This window comes from Camarhynchus parvulus, chromosome 21 (assembly GCF_901933205.1).
Source record: "Camarhynchus parvulus chromosome 21, STF_HiC, whole genome shotgun sequence".
NCBI classification, from domain to species: domain Eukaryota; kingdom Metazoa; phylum Chordata; class Aves; order Passeriformes; family Thraupidae; genus Camarhynchus; species Camarhynchus parvulus.
The window spans coordinates 541051-564635 of record NC_044591.1 but is presented as its reverse complement, the minus strand read 5'-3'; the positions used below and the strand labels follow the sequence as shown (position 1 = coordinate 564635).

The 23585-nt window shown below is 50.7% G+C and overlaps 1 protein-coding gene across 4 annotated transcripts; it reads right to left on the bottom strand.

The window, feature by feature from the left end:
- Positions 1 to 363: 363 nt before the first annotated feature.
- On the bottom strand, positions 364 to 22651 carry DDI2 (DNA damage inducible 1 homolog 2). Of its 4 annotated transcripts, XM_030963672.1 has the most exons (10): positions 22487 to 22651; positions 18004 to 18133; positions 16791 to 17021; positions 14820 to 14946; positions 12883 to 13010; positions 12239 to 12367; positions 11417 to 11520; positions 10828 to 11017; positions 6651 to 6713; positions 6424 to 6566 (listed from the first exon to the last, which is right to left on the bottom strand). In XM_030963672.1, the coding sequence occupies exons 1-9, from the start codon at positions 22622 to 22624 to the stop codon at positions 6697 to 6699; spliced, it is 1194 nt and encodes a 397-aa protein (XP_030819532.1). In that variant the 5' UTR covers positions 22625 to 22651; the 3' UTR covers positions 6424 to 6566; positions 6651 to 6696. The 4 variants fall into 4 exon arrangements, with proteins under 4 accessions (XP_030819529.1, XP_030819532.1, XP_030819530.1 ...); XM_030963670.1 differs by lacking the exons at positions 6424 to 6566; positions 6651 to 6713 and adding an exon at positions 8537 to 8681; XM_030963671.1 differs by lacking the exons at positions 6424 to 6566; positions 6651 to 6713 and adding an exon at positions 8546 to 8671.
- Between the last annotated feature and the right edge of the window lie 934 nt (positions 22652 to 23585).

The following is a 23585-nucleotide window of genomic DNA, read 5'->3' as shown; positions in this document are numbered from 1 at the left end:
TCCAGAAAAATAAATCTCCATCTGCTAACTGGGCTGGAAGTGAGGTATTCAGATAAGAGACAAGGAGTGTCCCATTCACTTTCCCAGCAGACAATGCCATGGCCAAGTTTTATGTTTACTCTGATGCTTTCCCAAGTCCTTCATGAAGGACCCAACAGCCCATCCCCAAAGAAAGGGAATACAGGAATTTCTCAAGTCTATTCTCAGGCCCTCCCACTCTCAATAATTTTACCCACAGATTTCTACTCATTCTGTTAAAAATGGCAGCATTTATGTTACAGAAAATCCACTGGCTTTGGGGAAAAAGGCACTGAAGGATTTGAGTGCAGAGCTGCCAACCTCAGAAATACAGACAGACCAACCAAGCAACATTATGATAAAGTGTTTATTCATTTTTTTAAATATCAAATTTTTTTACACGTAATTTGTTGATAAACAGTCCCCCAGTATTAAAAAAAAATCAAAAAAGAATCAAGTGTGTATTACTTTGGGCAGAACCACATCCCACTGATGACACACCCACTCCTCTCTTCAGCCGCCTGCGAGGCTGCAGCGTGTTCAGCCCACAAGAGTCAATGACACAAAACACAACCAGCTTTAGGATTCCTGAGTATTGATTCCCTCAAGTTCCCTAAGTGAGTCTGTAAAACTCTGAAGCATCAGTCAAAGTGTGACCCAAACCGCTGCGCTTTGGGTCACGGACTAAGCCTCGTCTACACAGTGCAGGAAGAAATCTCGAGCGCTCAGAGGGGAATGATGTACATGAAACCGACCTCGTTTCCCAAGCTGACTTCCGAGAGTGGCAGGCAGAAACACCTCTGGATTTCTCCTCTTTGAATTTCTGTTAAGAGTTCTGGGGAGCTGTTTGGCAGGAAGTCCAAGTCTGGTGAAGAAACCTCTAGGACCTGCTCCTCCTTTTGTTCATCAATGGCATAGTTTTACTGAAAACTGATCTGAAGTTGAGCATTCAGCAAGTACACTTAAATATTGCTACTTTTGAGAAGAGGAGACAGCAAGAGGGATACACAGAAGAGGGGAACATGGAGGACATACAAGGTTAACAGTCCTGGAGACCGAGTGTCTACATAGAAAGTTAAACATATACAGCAAGGAGGCAGATTGTCACGGTTACAGCGTAGCTCAGCTCTGTCCTGCAGCAGGTAAACATGCCAGGGACAGTCATCAGGAATATTCCCTCCTCTTGTAAGAATTACCCATGCCCAGAAACTTCCAGATGTTGGGATTCCACTAAACATCACCCCTGTGTTCACCTCTGGCCTCGTGTACACAAACACGCAGTCACCAAGAGGCCAAGTGAATTCCTTCAGTATTTTTAAGGAAAAAAGTAAATCTCAGAGACCAGGAGTGGTTCCAGGGCACACCCACAAAGAAGCTCTACAGACCCACATGGGTCCCCACAGGTGCTGGCAGCTTTACAAAGCAGCTTCAGAGCATGCTTTATTCTCTAGAGCTGGACTGCCGTGGTGAAACCCCTTTGTTAAGTGATGTGACTTTAGGACACTGCAGCAGTGGTTAATGAGGAGGGGGAAGAGAAAAGAACAAAGTGCCCGATTTTAGGCTGGAATACCTGGCTCCTTGGAAACCTGAAGAGCTGTTGGTGGCACCTCTATCCCTTGCTGTAGCCAATAAGCCACAGCACTCTGCCATCCATCCTCTCCTATAAACACTCCCACTCTGTGGGCCAGGTCAGCACAGGGAGCAGCAAAGGGACTGCTGGAGGCTGAACAGAGGATGTGCATGTGCATGCAGCAGAGAGGACACACGTTGAAACAAAGACAACTTTCAGACAGCGTTAGCTAAGCACACATTCTGTTACATTTTATTTTTACCTGAAGTACTCACCACTGCCCCAATTTTATACTAGATCTTGCTCCTAAAAAAATTATTCACTAATTTAGCAGCACATAGCCATTCACTCAAAGCAAGGCTTGGAAATGAAGAGATTTAAATCACCAGGCTTGGACCTACTTGATAAAAGAGTTTTAGAAATATTTATCAGTTGGGGGTCAGGGTTTGTTTCTAGCAGTCTGGGGAGAGTTACTCACAGAATTCTAGGACTATGGATAAATGCTTCCATATAGCTTTGGCAGAAGGGTGGGATTCAAAACTTATATTTGACAAGGAATAAAAGTGAGCACTGAAGCAGATTGGCTGATGCTCTAAAGCTTTTATCACATAAATTCTGTACGCACAGCCTAAGTCAGCGTGGCTGTGAGAGCAGAGCCTGTCACCAGCTTGTTGCAGAGCAGCACCACTGCGGCCAGCTGAGCAATGGCTTCTGAAACAGAGACAGTGACACAAGGGGCTAACATTGAGTGGCCAACACTGAGTAGCCAACACCTGCTGCTCCAAGCAGCCAGCAGTACATCCACACACAGGCAAAGAGTGCAGGTTCAGCTCTCCCCCATCCAAGAGAGCCAACCTGCCCCTGGCTCCTGTGTTACTTTGCTCCCAGGGCCACCTCACCGAGCCCTGCAGTGTGAATCAGGAGCAGATTCAGCCATCTGAAGTCGCTCTGGATCTGGGAGCCTCATTGCTGCTGCTTCTGATGGTGAACCAGATGCAGACAGGAATGGCTCTGAGAGATCCTATTTCCTAAGGCTTCTAAAGAGACCTGCTGACAGTGTACTCCTGTACCAGCCCAAGCTTGCCCTTCACAGAGGTGCTTCTGCTGATTTGAGGTGCTCATTGGAAGGAGAATATTAAACCAAACCTTCAGCAGGGGTAACTCTACCACCTGCCCAGCGAAGATGAGAAAGCTGCAGTCTGGCCCCAGTAACTCATTTTGAGCAGAGCCTCAAGTGAATCACTGGATGCTGCTCCAGACAGCCAAGCACTGCTTCTCTCATGGAGCAGTGCCTGCTGCTGGCATCACAAGCAGAGGGGCATAAGCCAAACCTGTCTGGGAGCTCCAGGTCTGGATGGTACCGCTCATGGAGAAGCTCCATTTGACAGCAGAATGCCTTAAAGCCCTTTATTACTCCAAAGGATCTCCTGGCTGCCCAAGTGTCCAAGGCAAATCTGACACCAGCACTCAATGACAGCACAGACTCCTGTGAGGTGACAGATGAAACCAAATCGGTGTTGTTTTTAAATGCCACCTGCACAAAAACAGCCCAGCACACACATAAGAGACCTGCTCAAGCAACAGGGAACACAAACACCAGGACACAGGCCTGAGACAACCACAAGACCACATGGAAGCCATGAACAAAAATGTGTCTGGTGCTGCTGAGCCATTGCTCCAGGTTTAGCTCAACGTGTCAAGTTCAAGACAAACACCAAACACAAAGCCACTTCTGAGATGTGCAAGTGGGACTGAATCAAAGCTCCTACTTAAAATTTTGTTTCAGCCACGCCTTCCTTTCCCTTCCCCAGCCCTGACAGAGTTTTGGGGCTTTGCAGAGCATCACAAAGGAGTTCTTCCCCCTCAAAAAAGCATCTGGAAAGGGCTTCCTACAGCACAGCCTCAGTGAGGCCTCAGCGCTCAGGTGACTCACCAGAGATATCCCAGAAGGCCACATTGGTTGTAGCAGAAGCCACATCAGTGCATTTGTTCTGTGACCCCTGCTGGGGAGCCCTCGCTCTTGAGGAGGTGTCAGAGTCAGATCAGCACCCCCAGCCATGGCATTCACAGCCACGAGGCCACCCAACCCCAGACATCCAGACAAACCACAGCAAAGCAGATTCTTCCAATCACAGCCCTGCTTGGAGCCACTGAGATGAAGTTCATTCCTCCCTGGGCACAGGGAGATTTAGAGCCATAACACACAGCTGGTTTGTTAAACAAATTCATCATTATGGTTTAGCCTTAAACTGGTTGAGCTTGTTCTTTTTTGCATGAGGAAAAACATGATGTGGGCAAGGCTAGAAAAAAATGTAAATACTCTTCCCCCCGCCTCCCCTTACAGTTAATACCAGCACATCTCCAAATAAGTTAAAACGTATCTTAATAAGTTTTGGTAGCACCAAATTCTATCCCTTCCCTTCTTCTATCCCCATGTTGTAAACTGGAACACACTGGCCCAAGAGCATCAGAGAATATTCTGAGTTGGAAGGGACACACAAGAATCATTGAGTCCAACTCTAAATCAAAGCATCAAAGGGTTTGGCAAAAATAAGCATCAGCCTTCCCCATGCACACACAAAAACCCACGCTCCCAAAAAACCCCCTCACTCCTCTGGCAAAAGCCTTACACATCCAGGAGCACATACACACCTTTAGTAGCTGCCAGAATAATTTCAGCAGCTGGATGTTGGGTTCCAAGGAGCTGCAACACATGCAGAGTCCACACTGGACTCGGTGTGCACCTCCCCTCCTGTGCACGTGTGGCCAATTCCCATCACAAATTGCTTTGTGCTGGACAGGGCAGTGAGCACAGTGGCTGCTGCTTTTTATTCGTAGCATTGGAGGTTATTCTAAAATCGTACATTTAAATAAAACTAGTAGTTTTAATCCAGTATGCATGATTAAAAGCTATCCTGTCCACACAATGCAAGGACGTTTTCTTTCCTTTTAAAGCCCAAATCTAACGAGTGAAACAGAAGAGATGTGTTACTTTGGCTGCAAATAATTAAAAAAATCTGGCTCAACATTCTGCTCGTCCATTGTGGTGTGTAATTGAGATACTCCTGTAGAAGAAAAGATCCCCCAGTCAGCTCCCTCTTCCACAGTTACGTGGGAACAACGATGCTCTTGGCTAGCAAAATGAGAAGAGCAAGATCTGCATTTCCTCCCGCTTGTTCCAAGGCCTGGAGAGCTTCCTGTGGGGTAAAACCAGCACCAAGGATCCGGTCGACATCAGCCACAGGGAAAGCAGGGGGTGAAGAAGCCCCTGCTTCAGTCAGTCTGGTATAGGCAGCTGGGGGGCTCAGCAGTGGTTCCTCACTCCCACCCAGCGGCCATGGACCTGCAAGAGCAGCACTGCCACTCCTCCCAGGTGCTCCCGTGAACAGGCGCTGAGTATCCCGTGGTGCTCCTTCACCTGAAGCAGGTGTGGAGGAACCAGGCATGCTCTGCTCCAAAGTTGGACTAGGTGCACTCTGAGAACCTCCTGCCAAAACCTCCCTCTGCTCTGGGCTCTGCTGCTGGCCAGGGGTGGCTGCAGAACTCAGCACAACCACATCGCTCTTACCTGAACCCTTCTCTCTCTCTAAAGCACCTGCCCCAAGCACAGGCTGCCCAGCGCTGACGGGCCCAGTGCTGATGTGCTCTCTGCCAGAATCACAAGGCTGGCTCCCCTCTGCTTCTCCACCCTCAGACCTCATCTCGGGGAAGGAACAGCTCTGTTCCTGGCTGGCTGGATCCAAGCCTTTCTGCTCACCTTCAGGAAGTCCCTTCTGCTGCACTGCTGGCTCTCTCTGAACCGTTTCCAGCTGGGAGACTTCTTCTGAGGCAAGGATCTTGCATTCTCCTTTCCGACTGATAACCAAGAGTTTGTGAAGCTCTTTCAAGGCTGATGCTAGAGGGAAACATGGCTCTTCTGAAGGTCTTCCTGCATCCGTGTCCAGCTCTTGGGTGCTGGAGGGGGAAGAGCTGTCTGCTGCCAAATTAGCCAACTCGTGGTACTCTGCAGGAATCTCACTAGTGCTTTTAGACTGCAGGACATCACTCAAGGAGGACGGAGACTTGAGCAACTCCACCTCCATGGAGAGGGCCTCCGAGTTCAGGCTGGAAATTTGTCTGTTCTCAGTCTGCTGCCTCTGCTGCCTTGCTGAGCTCTGAGCTTCAGCTGCAGCCTGCTCCACTGCATCTATTTCCATGATGGCTTCCATGTGCACATGGCTACAGGAGGCTGACAGTTGGATACTCCCTTTCACACAGGAAAGACCTGCTCTCTCCAGTTCATCTCTCATTTCCATGGGAGGATTTTCTGGCTGTTTGGCTTCAGCCACAGCAGGTTTCTCAACCCCACCAACACAGCAAGGAGGTTCTGGGTCAGTTTTCTCAGTTTGCTCCTCAAGATGTTCCTTTTCTAGCTCTTTGCACATCCGATGGTCTGTGGGAAGCTCATGTTTTTGCTCCTGCTTTGAAGACAGATAGACATCTTTATCCTGCCTGTGCTTGGCAGCAGTGTCATCCAAATAGACTTTTGTCACTTCCAGAGGATGTTCCTGACCATGATCTTGTTCTTTAGCATTACATTCCTTTAAAATGTCAGCACTAAATGTTTCTTTGAGTGTCTTCTGTGAAAGGCAAGCTGGATTGGAGCAGGTTCCATCTCCGCTGTGCAGAGAGGGGTCATTATTTGCCAAGGAAGAGCTATTGGAATGATGCTGTAATACCAGAGCATGTTCTTTTTCTGGGGTTATCTGGTGTTCAGGTGAAGAGTCAGAAGTCTTGACAGCTCTAGGATCAATGGGCTCTGCAAGGCTGGATTCGGATGAGCAAATTGAAGCAGGGGCAGAGACAGAACGATCAAGTAACTGATTTGTGGGATTAGAGATCTTGGAATTTAGTCCTGAAGACTGGACTGGATTTTGAAACCCATCAGAAGCTGGTAATGAGGGCATTTCCAGTGAGGTAGTTTCTTTGTCACTATTCTCTATGGAAGACAGAAGGAAAGGAGCAGTCAGGACACAGCAGAAGCACCGTGGCAGCACAAACTGGAACGGGTGGCTCTAAATACCTGGTCTGTGGCCCACTCCAGCTGCAGTAAACACACACTACATGCATCAAGGCTTCCGACGTTCTGTTTGGATTAGGAAACAAACACACCAAACTCGTGTTAGCATTCAGAGCACACACCATGCATGGTTACAGACCTGCACAGCTCCCCTCCTGACTGTCCGGCACAACGGCATGGAGGCTGCAGGAGCTCCTGCCTCCCAGAAAGATTCTGCCTGGCAAATTTGGCACATCAAGGCAAGAATAACTCTGCCAGAGCACAATTTAAAGTCTGTTCTGTACTGTCTATGGCACAGACCAGTCAGTGGGTGATACTAGACACTTGGTAAACTCTACACAATATAACACACATGTGCCATACTCATTTGTTCTGCCTTTGGCTGGAGATACTCAGGAGACACATTTCAGGGATATGGGAACTGAGATGGCAACACAGTTCTTGGGTTGCATTCCCAGCAGTGCCATCAGGCCCGAGAGAAGGTGTCCAAACACCAGCTGGCTGCTAAAGGGAAGTGTACAGATTGTAGGGGGAAAGAAACCCCCCAAAGAACTGCTGCCCAGGCTGAGAAGAGCAAAGCAAAGGAGAAGCAGCCAAAAGCCCAGCTTGCTGCTTCCTTGTCCTCACAGACAGCAGATGGATTGTAGACCTCTATCAGAAGCACTGAACACTGGCTGTGGTTATCAGGGGAGATTAAGTGACCTTATCTTGCTGACAGTCTGATCTCGCTGATGTATCAGCGCTCCGGCGCTCGTTAAATCACTCACACGACCTTTGCAGGAGAGCCTGTCCTGGCCCCACAGATCACACACCCAGGCTCCGTGCTCTGTGATTTGCTGCCCTTCCCCTTCCCAAACTCAGTGGTCTTAAACACACACCACTGGTTTTCCTGGAGTCTCTTTTTACAGGAGTACTGGGGCACAGCTTGCCATGCCTACACCTCCAGCCACAATTCCCTCTAAATTCCACAACACAACAGAAACCTGCCTTTCTGTCCTCGGCCTTTTGTTATCTGTTTCTTTTATTCTCTGTTAACTAAAACCAGTGCAGTACCTGCTGTGACACCACCCCACTGCTCATCTTTCCTAAGGGTGGCAAAGAGTTCTGTGACAGAGGATATGGATGAAAACCAGAGGGATCCTTTCTGTTTCTATGTGGAATGATTACATTCATGTCTCTGCTCCAAACCAACCCTTCAGGGAGGAAGCAGAACTGTCTTTTGACCTGCTGGATCGCTAATTAGGGTATGATCAGACACATCAGGGATTTGCATTGAGGTAGCAGCAGGAGCTGGTTTTCCACCAAGCTCTCCTCAGTGTCATCCTTGCCCCTGGAGTAGGCACAGGAGCTGAGTCCCAGCCCCACCAGGGAATATTGATCCAGCTAAAACCAGGAACAAACTCTTCCCCACGAAGTGCACCATCAGGGATAAATTCCTGTCTGTACCAGGAACAGCCTGAGCTGTTTGTGGTGGCACTGACTTGGACTGAGGCTGCCTGGATGAAAAGGTGTGTGTGGGATGAGCTGCCTGGCTACACTTCCTCCTCAGCAAAACAGCTCCAGTTTTGCTGCCAGGTTTGTAAATCCTCCATGATCACTGAGTTCCTCAGTGGTGGGAAATTGGCACAAAAGAGCATCAAGCCCTCAGAGGTAAATAAGGATGTGGAGGTCCTGGATCTCAGTGAACCCCACCAGCACTCCACCACCATCTCAGCTGCCTTCCATAGATGCTGAACCATCAGCAAAGCAGCTGACAGAAATCATGAGGCTCCCTAAAGTGGACTTCAGGGGATTAAATAAAGCTCAAGGATAATCCAGGTGCATTCAAAACAAGCACTTTAATAGCCTCCAGGTGCAGGCAGCCATTTGTGTTGTACCATCTCCTGGAAGCCAGCAAAAATTGCTCCAGTTATAAAAGAACACACGTGTTGTGGGGAGCTGAGCTTCTTTGGAGCTGCATCACGTTCTCTTTCTGTCCTTCTTCCGTTTTCTGTTTTTTCCTTTCTTGGTTTTCTTGGTACCACCTAGCAGCAACTCAAGTTTTGGAAGAGAGAAAAAAGGAATGTGCTGACATTTTTGGATACAGCCAACAAAAGCCCATGGGCCAGAGGCTAGTACTGTGTCTAGAACTGTCAGGACTGTCACAGTCAATCTGAACAAGAGCCACTTTAGTTCTGTGCCTCGGTGTTCTATGGGCACTAAGTGAACACACAAAATGGATTTCCTATTGCCATAAATCTTTTACATTCCTCTAGGGCTCAGCATCAACAGAAAGTGTCCGAGTGCTGACTAGCCTGAACAAAGCCTCGTGGTCCTTAGAACCATATGTGGTACATAAGCAGCTTGGATTTAAGTAATTTCAGGCACTTTTCTGTTTAAAAATCTTGTCTAAAATACTTTTATTGTAAAGACTCATAGTTTGGGCTGAGGTATGCTTGTTATTTAGTTCTCTTTCAACTGAGAACTAAATTTAACCAACCATAATATCTGCAAAGCCTCATCCAAAGTGGAAATATATTCCAAAAGCTAACCCAGGCTCCATCAGGCTCCAGGTTTTCACAGGAAAGAACTGATATGTATGCCTGCCAGGCTGTGGGAACAGACAAAGCCCAAGCTCCTGAGCCTGACCTTTAGCGACATCAAAACCCCATCACAAGGTCAAACCCATGTTTGTGTTTCTCTCTGCTGGCTGCAACTTCAGTTAATAAACATTCAAATTTGGCTAGAAAAGTCACACATTTAAACTATTTCTTACTGATTCATTAAAGCCAGACCATCCTTCTGAGGTTTTTTACATTTCTGGAAAACTTATATTCTTAGGATGGAAGAAAATGGGCCAAAGGGAGCAATAAGTGCAGTCCTGTGCTCCCCTTAATGTTATCAACTTCATTATTTATAACTAACTGCTTACTCTTTGGGTTGTCAAACAGTAACTGGGAGGTGTTAAAGAAAAAATTAAGTGCATTTCAACTAGATATATATATATATATATACATATATGTTGTATTGCTATATAAATATATATAAATTGTAGTATCTAATAGATATAAAAATATACATATAATATATGGTTAAATCTTTTTCTCTCATTTCAATTTTAAATATGGGCACACCAGAGTCTTAAAAAAATTAGCAAGAAAAATGTTGAAATCAACTTGATCAGGCTTAATCTGACCCAGCAAAGAGTTCTACATGTGTGTAGGAAGCAGAATTTCTGCGTTCTTTCAGAGGAAAAATGAGCAGTAAAATTCAAAGGTCTCTAGAGAACTCTTGGATATAAAATGTTATCTTTAAAAGTTTTGGAAAAGGCTTAAGGAATACACCCTGAGGTATTCACAGCTTCTCTGGAACAGCAGGGAAAAAATAATGAATTTCCCCTTCAGCTAAAAGCTGAACTAAGGGAGGAATTGAACACAAAATTTGAGTTTCAGACTGGTTTTGGCTCATAGTTCAGCTTTCAGCTATTTGGCTGAAAATAAAATGACTTCGCTCAATTTTGCGGCCACCAAAACTCCATGTGGCCATCTGTGCAGCATTTGGATTCTAGGAACACTGGGAACAGAACTGCAGAAGGGTGAAATTCTCTTTGCAGGTCATATTTAAGGCTGAGGATGTGAATTCAGCTTTTGAACTTCTGAGCAACTGCAAGGAGGCAATTCCCCCTCCAAGGGCACCAGCACCATTCCAGGGAAAAATGCTGAAATAGTGTGAATTCTAAAAATTGTCATGAACTTTTGTCACTGCTACAGCTGCTCTATTTTACGTGGTGCAGCCAATAAGAGCAGGGTTTTGGGAGCCTCCCCAAAGCTGTGCTCACACGAGGCTGCAGCAGCAGCACAGCTGAGCCACATCCCTGCCGGGCACTACAACATGATCCCGGCCACAGACAACCATTAACCTCCACAGCTTGAAGGCCAGGAAACCAGAGCAGGTGGGAAGCTGCAGGGAGAGCACCAAATAAACAGCTAACAGCCCTGAATGCCTCCATGCAGGTTTTACAGCCTAGGAAGGAAGAGAGAAGTGCACTCAGAGGCCACAAGCAAGAATAAAACCCCTTCTCTCCACTGTTTACTGGCTGGTGCTGCTCCCAGGAGCCGGAAGGGGAACTGCTCACAGACATCCTGACATGCAGCAGAAAAAAATGCACAGATTCCTGTTTCAAGCAAGCTCTTGCTGGTACCTGCTTCCTCTACAGATTTCTGTATTGCCTCTGCAAGCTCCTGGTCGGCGATGTCCTCGGGCCGCACGTCGTCGCGGCCCGCGCCGTACGCCAGCCGCGCGCACTCGGGCAGCTCCCCCTCGGGCAGGAAGGAGGTCTGCGAGCCCGTGGTGCCGATCACCAGCACGTTCTTCTTGAGATCAATGGAGCACTGCAAGAGAGCATCCACGTGTCAGGGCGTGCAGAGAGCCAGGTGGCTCCCAGGGATAAAGAGAGACAAAAGGTCAGGCAATCCATCTCCAATGGAACGGCGTGCAGCAGGTAAGGGTGGGCCAGGAGTATCAGCTCTAACCAAAGGGCCCTGTCTGGCTCAATTTGTAATAAATCATTCTGCTGGAAAGCTCTGAGCATCTTTGATCAGAGCAAAAAGCTCCAGGCAGCAGCCAGACACCCTAGAGTTGTCCAGGATGGATGTGCTTCCAGGCTGGAAGATAATCCACCATCAACTCTCCCCAGGAAAATCCTATGAATTTACAGGCCAGGCATTTATGTTGCACTTCTCACTAAACCTGCAAGAGCCAGGTAACTGTTTCAAAAGAGGTTTTGATACCTGATGCCTCTTAAGCATATCCAGTCCTAGGAGCATGTCCATGGGCTGCTCTTCAAGGATTGAGAAGGAGCACGCCAGGAAATCCCCTTCGATCTGCACCTGAGCTGAAACACAAGGCAGAGAAGTTCCCACTACAGCTCAACAAATCTGATTTCTGCTCTTCCTGGGAAGGGAAAGGTCTGGGAGAATCTGAAACCAGCACTCTGATGCACTGTTTTGGTCACAGAAAGTCTGGCCGTGTGCAAGCCCCAGGACTGCCAGGCCTGCCATGGTCCCAGAGTAATTATTTTAAAAGCTGATGTGCCTGAGAACCTCCTGTCCTGCTTCTCTGACCCTCCAACCCTGAGGGCTGCAAACAGTTTATTAGACCACAAGTCTAAGTAGCAGCAACAGCAAACAGAATCGATTTTTTGGTAATAAAGGCAGTGTCTTCCATCCAGAAAAGCTGCACAAGAGCACAGAGGCTTTTCTTTCCAAAGGAACAGCAAACACTGCACTGTGTGGGAACCCTTCCTGAGTAGCTCACCCTGCCCAGCAGTGCCACCTGAAACAGGGAAGGTTGTGGTGTTTCATGTTCACCTCGGGTTTTGGCACCAGAGAATGTGTCCTCAGTGTGCAGGAGCTGGGACTCCCTCACCCCCAAGTGTTACAGCATAAAATGAGACAGAGTTCTGTGCCCAAGACAAACAAACATATTGCAGATGCACTTTGATCTTACTCTGCAGGAGCTCCTAGCAATTACAGCACCAATCCTCAGTGCCAAGATTGCAGGAAATGCAGTCAAACCCCTGCTAAAGCTGCCCCAAAAATGCCAGTACTTACCTAAGTGCACTCTGCCAATGATTTTCTGTGTCCCAACACCCTTAGCAATGCCAGCCCACCGCCGATCCACCAGCCTCATGATGTTGCACCTCTCAGCACAGGCTTGACTCATGATGGTCATCTGGGCACCTACCAGCAACAGAACTCGTGTTAAATCCTGATGGCTCAGCACAAACTTAAATTTTCTCCTGGAAGAGCTTAAGATCTGGCACTCAGTGGCTGGGAAACCAACCCACCTGCCCCAGGGCATAAAGGCTTCCTGTGAATCCCACTGTGCTGACCTGGCTGCCCACACACAGGTCAGCACTGACCATTACTGTAGGGATGGAACAACCCCAAGAACTTCTCCTTGCAGGATGTGGATGGGAACTACCACGTTAAAGGCGTGTGAAATCTCCCTGTCTGTAAAATGAGATAAGACACACGCACATGGCAGAGACCTACCAGGCATGGAAGTCCCAGAAACTCTCCCAGGAGCCCTAATCCAGGGTGTTCCCACACTGCTTCTCCCAACAGTCTGCTCTGCTCTCCCAGGCTGTGCTCAGGGTTCAGTAAAGTGCTCCATGCTTTATTGTAGGATCTTTTGGGAACACTACTGGAATGTTTACTGTTGCCCTCAGTGATGGAGAGTGTGGAGAAAGCACCTGAGTCCACAAAGGCTTTCACGGGGTGTCCATTGACTTTGCAGTTGATGTAGAGCATCACCACCTGCCCAAAGCTCTCGGGTGCCTCTTCCATCGCTATCGTCATGTTCTCTTCAATGTTTTGTTGCCTGAATTTTGTGGAGAAGAGAGAGAAAGACCAAAATTTCTGTCATCCAGACCTTGTAACATCCCTCTGATTCACAGACAGACCTGGAAATCCCACCTGCTGCTGCTCATCTTACAAACACACATTTTAACCACAGCAAAGGCTGCTTCCTTAATGAAACACAGACCTGGGAGCTGAAGATTGCTAGGAATGATCTTAGCTAAGTCCAGAGACAGTGAGTCACTCCCCAGCAGCCACTGCCCCCTTCCAACCCCTGCCTAACTCACACCTCAGCTCCTGACAGCCTCATGTTGCCAACAGGACCCTGACATCCATGTTAACCTGGAGAACTCAAAGCAAAAAACCTGTGGATTCATTAGTCATGCCAAGGGTACACAGAGGTGTTGCCAATAGCTACATCACTGGAATCCCACACAGCAGCTGAACATTAAAATCCTCAGGTTTTCCTGGTATCTTTCCTTTTCCAGGCATAGGAAAGGAGGGAGGTGAGCAAAATAGCAGAAAGAACACCACCATGAGCACCAGCCCTTGGTGCAGTTTCAAGCCGACAGAAAAAATGCTCTTCAAGAAATCCCTCACAGCCCCAGGATAATCTTGGAGGTGATGGGCATCTGTAGTGACTGCATCCAAAACTGCTTTATCTCCCAAACAAAGGGAAAAAAGGCTGCAATTCTGATGCCATTTCATTTTTCACTGAGTGGGGTGTGAAATCTGGGGATGGCTCAGCCCAAACAGCTGCAGAACCTTGGGCACATCCCCTTTATCTGTCCCTCATCTAAGCAAGAAGGGAAGCGTTCCTGTGCCTCTGAGCGATGTTTCACTAGCTACAAATATCTATTTTCTGCATTTCTGGGTGTTTATCTGGCACCAACACCTTGTCAGTTGCAATGTGAGAGCACTCCTACCACCAGTGAATTCTGGTTCTGATCAACGATGGGTCTGTAGCAGACAGACACTTTGTCACTTTGTTATCAGGGGAAAACCACCAGCCATGAACTGACTCCAGGATTTACCACTTAGCTGAAGAAATCAAGCCTCAGCCCAACACAATTACATCTGGAAGGCAGCAAGAGGGAGCGAGCTGATGAGCAGGATGCATTTCTGCAGAGCCTCTCATCAGTGAATTAGCCAGACATGGAACAATTAGCAGGATGCAAAACCAAATCTCGAGGGCAGCTGGGAGGAACAATGCCCTGTTGCTGTGCAGAGCTCAGCTGGGAGACAGCACCAGCCCAGCTCTTGGGTTCAAAACACGCCCCAGGCACCGGCCTCAAGAGGAGATGTGCTCTCCACAAGTGCTCCAGTGAAGCAGCTCAGGCAGCTCCAAGACATCACTCACACAGACAGCACAAACAACAGTGCTGTCACCTCGTATCACACACTCCCAGACTGGTTTGGGCTGGGAGAAACCTTAAAGCCCACCCAGTGCCACCCCCTGCCATGGGCAGGGACACCTTCCACTATCCCAGGTTGCTCCAAGCCCTGTCCAACCCTGAACATTTCCAGGGATGGGGCAGCCACAGCTTCTCTGGGCAGCCTCTGCCAGGGCCTTCCCACCCTCACAGGGAACAACACTCTGTGATCTCAGTGGGACACATCTCAAGGATGGGATGCACCTCCATGTTCCCAAATCCCAACCTTCCCATGTGCAAAGCTGGCACAGAGCATTGCCCTGCAAACAAACTCCTTGGTACAAGGAATGTGCTTAGATTCTGCCTTCTCTGAAGAGAAAACACCATGGATGGAAGCACAGAGCAGTTTTTTCTCCCCCAGAGAGGACCCCAATGCCTACAAGCCTTTGGTTTGTTACCTTATGTCTTCTTCTATCTTGGCCTGTGCCTCGAGATCAAAGGGGTCAGCGGAATAGAGCCGGATCCTCTCCTGCTCGCGCCGGGCTCGGTCCTGCTGTTGCTCCAGCAACACCCTGGTGAATTTCTCTGTGGGAACAAGGAGATAAAGAAATGCTTTTTACTGGAAATTACTCTTGCAAATCAAATTCTGGCACAGCAAACGCTTCTTTTGATGCCAGCTGAGGAACAGACTCAGCAGCACACAGAAAAAAGCTTCCTCTGAGTGCAGCGTGGAAGGACCTCAGAGGATCAGTGGCAAACTTGGGAACCTGCCGAGATGAAAAGCAACTGGACAGAGCTCGCTCTCCTCATGTTCCTACCCAAACACTGCACAATCAAACTCAATTTCCTGGCACAAACACTTTTATAGAGAAAAACATTTTAAAAACCACACAAAGGCTAATGACAAAACTCCTTTCAAACCCAAGGAACATGGCAAAACCAGAGATTATAATCCCTAAAGCTGAATGCCTACCACTGGAACCAGGAGGTGTTAGCCAGGTCTAAATGCACATTTTAAGATCAGTTTTTAGATTCCCACTTTCCAGATGGCCTCTGGCCATGTTTTACTACTTGAATGGGATCACGTACGTCCCCAAAAGGCCTCGGCAGCCCTGGAAGCAGATCTGGCTCAAAGGCTGTAATGTGCTCAGGGAGGCGTTGGGTATAGCCTTTGACTGTTTGGATTTTTGAAATCAGGCTTCTGTACAGCAGGTGCCTTCATCCAGCACAGCCACAGGGCACGGATCTCTGCAGATATTTGGGAATCCAAGCTGGGAGCTGAGCTGGATCTGTGCCCAAACACTGCCAGCAGCAGCAGTGCAGCACAGCAAGGGAAAACCAGCCCAAACCACTTCCTCCTGACAGCCCAATGCGGCAATTTGGGACTGAAAATGCACAACTGGGTCAAAGTCTGATATCCACAGATCAGGCAGAGCAGCAGAGGAGCCAGTTCTGGGTGTCTTGGGCTTAACCTCTGGTTTCCTGTGCCAAGAGCAGCACCCCTGCTTAAGGTGATGGGAAAAGCTCCCAGCAAGATGCACAAAAAAGCCTGAGAGTGCAAAGAAAGCTTCAGCTCTGGATATGAACTAAAGGCAGAGTTAAAAACAGAACAGGCTGACAACGTCCATGAAGTTCCTCTCTGCTTTCCTCTTACAGGCAGAAATCACTCAGATCTAACCCTGAGAGTGGATAAAATCTCCTGCTAGAAGCTCCTTCTCTTCATTTATTTCTCCACACTCAACAGGATTTATTTCCCAACTAAACATCCTGCAGAGGTTCAGGAGTTCACCTACTGTAGCCCAAAACTCCTCTCTTTTCACACCTAAATGACACCAGAGTTCAAATCTTTCACCACAGGAAGAACAAGGGACCAACATCAGCTACAGAGGAAATGAAGGACAAGGTTTCAACTGTGCCCAAAACACACAGACACTTCCAAGATTAACAGAAATGTACACATTTATGACTATTCCTATTAAGAAAGTTCCTAAAAGATACCATTTCCTTGTTCTTTTCCCTCTCCCTTTCTGCAGTTCACTACCACAGCACAAGGTCACTATGGACAGAGCTGGGTTTGGAGTGTGCTGCTCCCTGCTGAGTCCCAGCTGGGATGCAGCAAACACACCACCTTTATTGGGAAACGTGCAGTAATGAGTATCTTAGTGTAAAAATCAGCAGCTGAGTCACTTGTGTTCACAGACATCCAAACTGTCTGTGCCTCTGATATTTCTGAGTAGGAGATATTAAAGAGGATATTAAAGATGCCAAGCAGGAGAAATACACCCAGAAATGGAGGACCTCTGCCTTGAGTGCTCCCACCTGGCACCTTTTATCAAGGAATGCAGCACATCCCAGCCTGTTAAACCCCCGGGGCTGCCCCTGACGGGGGAGCTGCCCCCGCCCCAAGCCCAGCCCCAAGCCCGGCTCACCGAGGTCCCCGCTCAGCAAGGCCTCAGCCAGGGGCGGGTTGCGCTCCTTGAGCAGGGACAGCTCGTGGGGGTTGGCCAGCAGCATCTCCCGCAGCAGGGCCGGGTTGTCCAGGCCCTGAGGGAACGAGGGCGCGTCCGGGGGCGAGGGGCGCGGCCGCTGCGCCGGGGGCTGCGGCTGCTGCGAGGATGTCCCGGGAACGGCGATGCTGCTGAAATCGATCCTGGGCAGACCTGAAAGGAAGGGCACAATGTTGGTGCTTCACGGTTGCAGTTCTGCTGGCAAAAGCACAGGAAGGAAGAGCTGCCCTCAGCGCTGCACGAGAGCAGATTCTGTGAGCAGCAGTTCGTGATGGAAGCACAGCCACGTCCCCGGGTTACTGGGTTAGCAACGCTGGCTCATTTATGTAACTGGTCTCGTCTGTCTGCCCCATTTCTAATCCCCTGAAATGCACTTGCTGACTAGTTATTCCCTGCTTCACAAACGTGAATTCCTCATGGAGGGACTACAGGGCTAAACCCAGTGGCTCTGAGGCACTTCAGAGTCTCTTGGGTTAAAATAAGCAGGGGGAAAAAAAAGTAGTAACACTCCTGCAGACCTGCATTGCAGGTACCCATCCTCCAGCTGAGGCAGGATGAGGACCTCAGCAATGCTCCCACGCCCTTCTCAGCCTGTGGCACCTTTCCTAGGGATATTTTATGTTTGGGATTTGCTAGGAGCAGCTGTGGAAGGCAGTACAGAGGCACAGGGCTCCACTCAGGCATTCCTAGAGGAGCCTTTGGCATGCACACATGATTAAGCCACTGGGTTTGGCAAGATGTGGCTTCTCAGGGAATCTACCACTGGACAGGTTCAGGACACACATCCATAGAGGCTGTTCCTGGGTCTGAGCCACGCACACCTGTGCCATCAAATGCAGCAGGAAGGGAACTGCTGGCTGTAGGAAACTCACACACCTTTACCAAGCCTGTTCTGAACCAGTCACCTCTTCACTGCCTCCACACCTCCCCAGAGGAACAGTAAAATGGTGTTGCCTTCCTCAGAGTAAAACACTGAATCAGAAGCCCTCTGGGTCATTTACAAGCCCCCCTGACTCACCCCAGCCACCCTACCCCCCTCAGCACTTTGTGCTAAAGGACACTGCCAGAGCTGGTGCTGGGTAGGTGCTGATGAATCCCTGAGGCTCAGGCAGAGCTGGCAAGGAGCCTGTCTCACCTGGGAAGCGCATGGAAGGCCGTGGCTCCACCGTCTCCTTGTGGCGCAGGATCACCACATCGCCGTCCTTCAAGCCATAGGAGGCCAAGGACCGGTTGTTGTCGGTCAGCGGCCGCTCGGCATAAACGATCTGTGCCAGGAGAGCACCAGCACCCCGGGCAGGGAAGTTAAAACAAAACCAAGATGTTATTTTGTTATAGGAGAAGAAAAAAAACCATGCCAATAAATCCTGCGGATCCATCTCAAGCTTCAGAAGGGAAGGTGTGATGTCCTCACAGGCCTCAGGCACAGCAGGGCCTCGACTCGTTCCTGCCTGGACAACACGGGCTTGGGCTTGCCAAAATCCAGCTGTGGCACCATGGAGAAGGGCTGCTCTCCCCTGATCAGAGGCCAAGATCATTAGAGGGAAGCATGTCTTGACCAGGACTGTCTGTCCACATTCCCAAACTCCAAACTCCACGATTACACAAGCCACAGGAATTTTCTGCAGCGTTCCCTGCCCCAAATCAGCACCCACTGACCCTGGACAACTGCAGACATGCCAGCAGCACCAACCCAGGTAGATCCAGCCCAACATCCATCATTCTGCATCTTGCCACAACACAGCTCCCCAGAATAACCAGTTTTACAGGGACCTTATTCATTAGCTCAGTGCTTTCCAGTTCACTCCAGTGATGCAACTCTCCCAACACTGCCATCAGTCCACGCAGGGAATCAAAACACAAAGTCACATCCATTTCTACTTTGATAACCTGCTTTAACAAGGGGTCCATAGACTAAACATAAAAACACTGAGATAAAGGTGAATAATCCCCAAGGAACATTTCCATGAATATCAGACCTGTAATACCAACAGAAGCCCTAAGCTGTGGGAAAGCCCAAAATGTAACATAAGCCTGGAAGAGAATTTCCCAGAAATGGCATCTGGCAACACGAAGGTTTCTGTGCTGTCACTGGAGCACAGTGAGACCAGGAAGATCAGCCCAGCACCTCCTGCCCTGGCAGCAGCCCAGAGTATGGAGAACTTGGCCTAAACCCCTCAGGCACAGGATCAAATTTCACAAATACCACCTTGTTTAGCCAAACTCTTTGGGGCTGGAAAAGGCCAGTTCAGCAACAACACATCTGCCACAGGTTGGGGCTGGCTGAGCCACGTGGGAGCAGCTTTGGCAGTCCTGGCAGGGATGGGCTGCAGCTCTGCCTGATGCTATCACAGGGAGCAGATCCAAAAACCCAATCACTACCTGTCTTCAGGTCTGGCTGACACTACAGACTTTCATTGCTTCACTCCAGCAACTCCAACATCTTACACACTCTCCCTGCAGCACTCAGCAGAGACCCAGCAGCAGCAGCAGTGCAAGGCAAGACAAGGCAGGAGGAACACAAATGACCAGAACCTTGTGGGGCAGCAATCAGAGATTTGGGGAAATGCACACGATGGAACCAGGAACCAAGCTTCCTGCCTCCTCAGGAAGTGTGCAGCCTCAGCACTGCCTCACACCCCAGGTCCCATTTGAAAGTGAGTGGCCTCCACCCCACACCCCAGAGGCACCACCGAGGTCAGCTGGTGCTGGCAGAGCCCAGCACAGCCTCTCACGTTACTGGCTGAGGCAGTGCCACCACAGCACAGCCAGCGTGTCATAAATCCCAGCTGCACACCCAAATCTGAAATGGCACATTCCCTGCGCAGACACTCTGGCAGAGACGAGGTAATCAGTTTAAGTGAGGCTTTACCTCTGTCATCTTGCTGGGATTGGATTTATGAGCGTTCAGCCTTACATCCCAGACAATGAATTAAGCGCCTGGCACTCGCCACGTCCATTAGCAGCAGAGATTAATCCACTCTTGACCCATTCTGCCCCACTCTTAAAACAAACTGATTGGATTTTGCTGCCTTTTGATTGTCTGGTTGGTGGCAGTTCTGCTGGCTGGCAGGCACCAGACACGGGTTCTTCTGGAGGTGACTCAGTCAGGGATGCAGGCACCAATGGATTCATTGTGCACGATGCCAGAGGGTAGAACCTTCCCGTGGAGCAGGGAACCCCAGGCAGGAGTGCTGGATACCACCTGCAGCCATCAATCAAGCCAACTCCTGGGCCCATCAAATATTCCTGAGCATGGCACAGATGGAGGGCACGCAGAGAAAATAAATGAGGGGAAGGAATGAAGAGTGTGGCTCTGCTGAGAGCCTCCTGTCCCCTCTCCCAGAAAGCCATGGCCTTGGTGTGTGGAGGAGACTGGAAAGTCAGATTATTTCCACTCGCCTCGCCCAGCTCCTCTTATCACCACAGCCACCAGTAGCTACCTCTGTTATCTCAGACCTGTGCCCACAGCGTCCCTTGGACACCTCACAGCTCCCTGCCCCACCCCAAACTGCAGCACTCAGAATTCACTGCCCAAACCAGCAGAGAACAAGGCTGGGATTAACCCTCCTCCACATACTCAGTGGTTTACTCCACCCTGCATGACCCTTACAATGAAATTCATCCTCTCTCGTGCCAACACAGCGCCTTCAATGCAACATTTACCTTGGCTGAGAGAAAAGGGTAGAAAACAGCCAAGTTTGGTAAATGTAAAACCACCTATTTGTGATTTAACAATGCAAAATCCTTCCACACAAGGAGCTGCTTCTCTGATAACTTGTATCTTTATAACTTTCTCATAGAATCACTGAGGCTGGAAAAGCCCTCCAAGATCATCAGGTGCAATCCCCACCTTGTCCCCAGCCCAGAGCACTGAGTGCCATGTCCAGGCCTTCCTTGGACACCTCCAGGGATGGGAACCCCAAACCTCCCTGGGCAGCCCCTGCCAAGGCCTGAGCACCCTTCTCCCGTGAAGAAATTCCTCCTGATGTCCAATGTGTTCTCCCCATTGAAGGTCCTCAAAACACCTCACAAACACCAGGCAGGAAGAGAAGAGAGAGGAGTGACAAATACCAGCCTGGCAGGCACGGCACGACGCGGCTCAGGATGATGCACGGGTGGCAGATGGAAGAGCAGAAGGAAGCAGAGGTGGCTACAAAAGCGCAGCGCTGCTCCCCTCGCCTGGGGCTGGCAGCACCCAAACCCCACACAGGTCAGCTGGGCTGGAAAAACTCAAACAAGGGAACTCCTGACAAAAATACACATAGAAGTGACCCCTCGTTACCCTAAACCAGACCCGGAGCTGCAGGTCACCATGACACAAGGGACAAAGGTGACAGCGAGGAGTTTATGCTCCAGTTCATGCCTGGAGATGTCAAAGCCACAGCAGAGCTTCCCCACGCAGGGGTTGTCCCCAGACCTGGGAGCTCACTGATGCCTGTGACAGCCACAGGAGGGTTGCTGGGAACCTCTGTGTGAGGTGGGTTCTCCCTTTACAACTGCCCAAAATCAAGAGGTTTTTTTCCTAAAAGAGAATCCACCCTACTTGGATTTCCTGCCCCTGCTCTGAGACTGTTTCTCTGTCACCACCAACCTCCCATTCCAGAAAACAAGGCTCTCCCACGGCAGAGGGAAAGCCAAACACCGGGAACCTGCTGGGTGAGGGACACCACAGCCCCAGGGCTGCCCCTGCACCAGCTCTTCCAGCGCTGACTAATCTTGGCTTGGCTGGAAAAACACTTTGTTAATTTAGACTGGGAAAAGGCTCGGGAAGCAAAAGCCACCACCGCTAAACTCCACAAACTCTGCCAGGCACGGCCGGCGCCGAGAGAAGGAGCCGACACCGCCCTGCCCAGGACAAGCGGGGAGGAACGGCCAAACACGCGGGACTGAACCCAAAACATGAGCAAAGCCCAGACAGATGGCCCAGAGCCGCCCCCACACGCAGCCTCCCCCGTGTTCTGGCACACGAGCGAGCCCTGGATCCGGGCTGGAGGGGGAATTTGCTGGGAAAACCACACGGACGTGCCTGCTCGGTCCCCACACCTGTGTGGAAAAAAGGGAGGAAAAGACTCAATGTGCCCTTTCCGCCCCAGACCAGACAGGGGTTTGATGGGATAAATAAACCCTTTCCCGAACATTTCAGCCCCGTTTCCCGGGCTTTGAGGATACCACGGGCCCCCGCGTTCTGACTCCTGTTCCCCTCGCTCCAATTCCTGCCCCGCTGAAGCATCAAATTCCTCCGAAACCTCAACATAAACCAAACCAAAACAAACCCACATTATCTTCTCTCCTTCAGCTGCGCGGCGGGCGCGGACCGAGCCTTTCGCGGAGAGGCCACCCTCAGGCACCGGGGGCTCGGAGCCCCTCCCGAGCGGATTTTGAGGGAAAAGCGAGGTTTGTTTGTCCCCAAACCCCAAAGGTCCGCGAGGGGAGGGACCAGGAGGGACCCACCGCCCCAAACAACCCCAAACTTCGGATGGCCGGGGCGGATCCCGGATGGACACGGCCGCTCCCAGCCCGGGAGACCCCGACCCTGCGGGAGAAGAGGCACGGCCGCTCCCAGCCCGGGGGCACCGGCCGGGCCCTCCCCGGCGCTCGGGGCGGGGGCAGGCCCTGACCTGGCTCTCGGCCGCCGGGATGCCGGACTCCAGCTCGCAAAGGGCGCGGAAGTTCTGCAGCTCGAAGTCGGCGTCCACCTGCAGGTTGAAGGTGATCTCGGAGTGGTCGCGGCGCAGGCAGAACACGGTGAGCAGCATGGCCGCCCCCGCCCGGACCCGCACCCGCCGCCGCCACCGCCGTCAAGCGCCGCCGTCGCAAAGCGCCCGCCCCGCCGGTCAGGCGCCCACGTCAATCAGAACTGCTCGGCCAATCAGAGAGCGCCGAGCTGCAGGCACCGCCCCCTCCCCGCGCCGGCACGGGGCGGTGCCGGAGGGAGCCGGGTGACACCGCCCCTCCCCGCGTCCCCTCCGGGCTCGCCGCGTCCCCAGGGCACGGCCGGGCTCTGTGTCCCCGGGCCTCCTCTGGGCTCCCCGTGTCCCCAGGGCGCCGCCGGTCCCCGCGTCTCCTCTGGGCTCCCCGTGTCCCCGGGGGTCCTCTGGGGTCCCTATGCCCCGGGTGTCACTGCTGACCGGCGGTCCCGATGTCCCCAGCTGTCCTCCAGTCTTTCCTGTCTCCCCAGTGATCCCTGTGCCCCTGGCGGTCCCTGCTGTCCCCAGGTGACCCCTGGGATGTGCCTCGCCCTGGGTGTCCCTGTGCCCCTGGCGGTCCCTGTGTCCCAAGGATCCCCATGGGCCCCTGTGCCCCACCCGCTGCCCCCCAAGGCCCCATCACCTTCATCCTTTCATTCACTGGTTCCTCTGACCCCATCACTCCCACTGTCATTTGCCCACCTTCCATCCCAAAACAGCCCAGGTGCACCCCAAGAGCCACTCACTCCATCTCACACCTCTGCCCCCCACCTTCAGCTCCTCCACTTCACTCTGGTTTACTTGGGATCACATCTTCCAGCTGGTTTTTTTCCCCCTAGACCCCTCAGTGCATTTGGGGGCAAACCCTGGCCCTTGCTGAGCCTTTGGTGTGTCCCTCAACTCACCTGTTTGCATGATGGGGCACAGAGGGGATTTTGACCTGCCCTGTCCTCCTCCATGTGTCTTTGGTGACACCCCAGACCCTTTGTTGTGCTTTTGGGGTGTCCCAAGTCCCCCTGTGTGCCCCAGA

What these genes read in the sequence shown, in the direction of transcription:
- DDI2 (XM_030963669.1), bottom strand. Translation starts at nt 6,534, where the DNA reads ATGCCCTCATTACCAGCTTCTGATGGGTTTCAAAATCCAGTCCAGTCT.